The 4,755-nt window shown below is 35.2% G+C and overlaps 1 protein-coding gene across 1 annotated transcript; it reads right to left on the bottom strand.

Moving 5' to 3' along the window:
- Positions 1-1,132: 1,132 nt before the first annotated feature.
- Positions 1,133-2,083, bottom strand: LOC102498369 (olfactory receptor 6C6-like). Its single transcript, XM_006169536.3, has one exon. The coding sequence runs from the start codon at positions 2,069-2,071 to the stop codon at positions 1,133-1,135; it is 939 nt and encodes a 312-aa protein (XP_006169598.1). The 5' UTR covers positions 2,072-2,083.
- Positions 2,084-4,755: the final 2,672 nt, after the last annotated feature.

The raw sequence follows: 4,755 nt of genomic DNA, 5'->3' as shown, positions 1-4,755 counted from the left end.
AGAAAGTTTAATTTACAAAATAGGGAAATATACATAGAAAATTTAACAAACCCAGATAAAAATAAATTATGCCTTAAATATCTTTAATGGGTTTATATCACTTGTCATCTTTAAGGACTAAATAGTAACATAATTACAACCAAAGGTAGGAGCTTAAGTAATTTTATCCAACTCAACAACTGATCCTATTTACTAGTACAACATTCTTAATTATTCTAACTCGCAAGGTGAAATTAATTCAGTAAGTTCTCAATTCCTTTGCATATTTTATACATCTTATTGCTGCACACTTCAGTCTTTTTCATCTTAATTTTTCAGAGTCTTTCATACGTGATGATTCCTTTTGGAAGGTTTCTTTAATCTTTAAAATTAATCAGATTTTCTATTTCTTTGATTACTAGTATTACAACATAAATTTCATCATCTAATAAATATCAAGTCTGTGTCAGTGACAGTTTCAGTAATGCAGAATATCCAGCAGCTAAATGCAATGCTCAGAAATTAACATGTTTGTATCAAAATAACTAAACTTATGTATTTTCAGAAAATTGTTTGAAGTTCACATCTACAAAATATTATGACAAGAAACTCTCATATAGGAGAAAGGCATTTCTAGACAAAAATGGAATTGTTAAAAATGGGTTGAAGATGCCATTTCACTAGAAGAGAATAGGAAGAGCTACTCGGAAAGACCCCAGATGTGTTCAGACAGCAAACAACTTAGTAAACTCAATATGATATAAATACTCAAGGAATGGAATGGCAAAGGAAAGAAACAAAGTAATTAAAAAACTGAACTTATTTTTTCTTATTCATGTTCCAATAGCATGTTACTTCTATACAAATTCCATCTCATTTTTTTTTGAGAGGTTTTTTTTTTTTTTTTGCTATAGGGCGCATGTGTGCGCCAGACAGACAGACATCCCCAGGGGGGATGGTCACGCTGCAATCCCTTCTCCTCCATTCTCCTCTCGGGATCTTGGGCACGCATGCACATGCGCCCAGCGTGAGTTTTAAGTCACGGGGTCCGGGACCCGGCGTGAGTTTTAAGTCACCGGATCCGGGACTCGAACCGTGGTCAACTACGTGGGAGTCCAGTGACATAGCCATTACGCTAACTGTTGGTCCCATCTCATCTCTTTTTTAAATAACAACATTTTTTAAGCATATCCTTGAGGGCTTCTTTTACTTGCTGGTTCCTTAAGGTGTAGATGAAGGGGTTCAGTAAAGGGGCAACAGAGGTATTGAGTACAGCTACACCTTTTGATAAACTCACCCTTTCCTTCGCTGATGGTTTCATGTACATAAATATACAGCTCCCATAAGTAATAGAGACAACCATCATGTGGGAGGAGCAGGTAGAAAAGGCCTTTGTTCTTTGCTGAACAGAAGGAGACTTTAGAATGGTTTTGATGATGTATGTGTAAGAGAGGACCACTAACAACAACGTGACAACAAGTGTCACCACCGCTAAAACAAAAGCCATCAATTCTATCACACGTGTATCTGTGCAAGAGATCTGCAGCATAGGAGAACTGTCACACAGAAAGTGATCAATAGTTTTTGAAGCACAGAAATCCAGCTTAAGTCCCAAGACCAATGGGGGAAAGATGATCAGAAATCCAGTTACCCAAGAGCTGAGTACAAGTCGACAGCACACTTTGCTGTTCATAATGATTGGGTATTGCAGTGGTTTGCAGATGGCAACATAACGGTCATAGGACATGGCAGCCAGGAGGTAAAATTCTGTCACCCCTAATACAAGGAAAAAGAATAATTGTGTTACACAGCTACTATAGGAAATTGTTCTGTTTCCTGTTAGAATGCTTGTTAAGAATCGTGGAATGCAGACAGTTGTGAATAAAAGTTCTAAGACTGAGAAATTTTGGAGGAAGAAATACATCGGTGTCTTGAGACGGGGATCCAGAAGGGTGAGGAGGATGATAATTAAGTTTCCCATCACGCTCAAGATGTAGTTTAAAAATAAAAACAGGAAAATCACGATTTGTAGCAGAGGGTCATCAGTCAATCCAAGCAGAATAAACTCTATTTCTGTTGATTGGTTCTTCATTTCTCTTTTGCCCTATAAAACCTACAAAATAGCAACTAACATCTTAATTTAAGATATTTCTTCATTCTCAGTTATAAAATTTTCTATTGATGCAAATATTTTCACAAGTCAGCTTAGAGTTTATCAAAATGAACATATCCTCCAGGTCATCTTTCATATCTACTAGAATGTTTATTTGTTAAAGCTAAGTAAGTCCTACTTACCACTTTACAGGAGGCTTATCAGATGTAGTTCCACAATTTATTAGCATTAGTCTATGTATCTTTCAAATACTTTGTCCCCTTACACTGTTTATATATCTAATATTTTCAAATTTCTGAGTTTAGCTAACACGTGAGTCATTTTAAATATATGTATTCATGGGAGCAGCAGCTGGCATAATGACTATGTCACTCAGCTCCCATGTAGTCAACTGTGGTGCAAGTCCAGGACCCAGTGGCTTAAATTCACACCAGTCACGTGTGTGTGCATGCCCAAGATTCTGAGAGGAGAATGGAGGAGAAGGGATTGCAGTATGGCCATGCCCCCTGGGGGTGATTTCTCACTTTCTGTCAATCTTTCTCTGTCTCTCTGGCAAGCGCACACACCCTATAGCAAAAACCTCTCCAAAAAAAAAAAGATATTTATTTATTTATACTTATTTCCATTTCATATTCATTCATTCATTCATTCATTCATATCTGCTTAGTCAGCACTACTTCTCATTTTATATTTCCATTCTTTTTTTTTAATTACTTTTGTTCAGGCTTTCTAGATCCATTTGTTTGCCTGTTCATATGCTTTAATGGTCTTTAGATTTAGCACTTATGTAGCTTTTCGATAAATCATTAACAATTCTTCAATTCTATATGAAAGAAATAATTTGAAAAGAAAAACAAAAACTAGTGTTTTCATGCTTTTCCTCCTTTGTTCTCTATTTCATTTTACATGGTTTCATATGTCTGTCTTGTCCATAGAACGGGTGTTCTAAAAGTTTATGAAAAATGTGTATTTCCCCCCAAAATATCTATGTTGGATTAAAAATTTTTAAACGCCAAAAACACTCATTATTTTTTATATAGTTTTTTAAAAAACCCTTGTATCTTTTTATTTTTAATGTAAAAAAAAATTGTTTAAGGTTTTTGCCATGGGACATATACACTTGCAGGAGAGAAGCAGAGAGACAGTAAGAGGGAAAGTGAGAAATCACCCACCAGAGGAATGACCATGACACAATCCCTTCTCCTCCATTTTCCTACTGGGATTTTAAAAATGCACACACACATGCCCTGAGTGATGTTCAAGCTGCCAGTTCTGAGACTTGAACCTTGGTTGGTCATGAGGAAGTTCAGTGCCTTAACCACCACTCCATCTGCCAGCCCCAATCTAAAATGATTTTATGTGTAATTCTTGTCATTGATGAGTATTACAGTTGTATTCCATAACTACTAGTTATATTTTGTGTGTGTGTAAGAATAATCTTCTTGGGACAGGCGATTGGCATGGTGGTTAAGGAGCTTCACATTCCCACATGGTTGACCATGTTTTGAGTCCTGGACCTGGTGACTTACATTTTCATTTCTCTCTCTCTCTCTCTCTCTCTCTCTCTCTCTCTGGTCAAATATAAAGTTAATGAATTAATGAATAAAGTTAAATGAATAATTCTTTTAAAAATTTTAGAAGGAAACTCTTTTCCCCTTCTTAAAAAAAAAAAAAAATTGTTAGAGGGCACGTGATTTTGCCAGAAGGAGAAATTGAGAAAGAGAACACGAGAATACGAGAATGCAACTCCCATAGGGAATGGTCATACCACAATCCCTTTTCTATTTCTCCTTTCAGAATATTTAATACTCAGACTCATGCACCTGGAATATTTTTCAGTCTTCCTGTTCATAAACTGGAACAGTGCAATTGGCCATGTAGAATCTCCTTAACTACTAAACCACCAGTTGGTTCATTTTTTTATTACTAGAAAAATAATTCTTTGTTTTAATCAATTTTTAAAATTTCCAGGCACTATTCAAAAAGGATTTTATTTTATTGTTTCCCTTTTTTAAATATATAAATTCTAAAATAAAAAGTCACAAAAGTGATATTTATGATTTTTCAAATATATGCCTCTGCTCTTCTAGAAAACGTTCTTTTATTGATATTTACTCATTTTTTAAGAATCTTTATTTAATTTTACTTATTTGCTTATAATTTATTTTAACTTAAACAAAAAGGGACAGAGAGAGAAAAACAGACAGTGAGAAAGCAGGCCACTAGGTCCAAGGCTTGAACCTCGGTTGATCATGTGGGAGTCCAGAGATCTTAACAACCATGACACCTGCCAGCCCCAATCTTTACATATAGTTTTAAAAAGCTAATGAATCGCTAAAATCTTTGTCTAAAATATATCTGGTTGCTTTCTACCAGTCTTCTATATTTTATGAACAAATTTTTAATGCATGCTTAATAGTGCTTAGAACATAAAACTATTTCTATTTTTTTTAAAGAATTACTCCCTTAATTTTATTTATTATTATTATTATTAAGTCTTAATTTTTTTTTCTTTTTTTGGAGAGGCTTTTTCTTTGCTATAGGGCATGTGCGCTCGCCAGACAGACAGAGAGAGACATAGAGACAGAAAGTGAGAAATCACCCCCCAGGGGGGATGGTCACGCTACAATCCCTTCTCCTCTATTCTCCTCTCAGGATTTTGG

The sequence above is a fragment of the Tupaia chinensis genome, unplaced genomic scaffold, assembly GCF_000334495.1.
Source record: "Tupaia chinensis unplaced genomic scaffold, TupChi_1.0 Scaffold147193_1, whole genome shotgun sequence".
In the NCBI taxonomy this organism is placed as follows: domain Eukaryota; kingdom Metazoa; phylum Chordata; class Mammalia; order Scandentia; family Tupaiidae; genus Tupaia; species Tupaia belangeri.
This window is presented reverse-complemented; position numbering and strand designations above follow the sequence as displayed.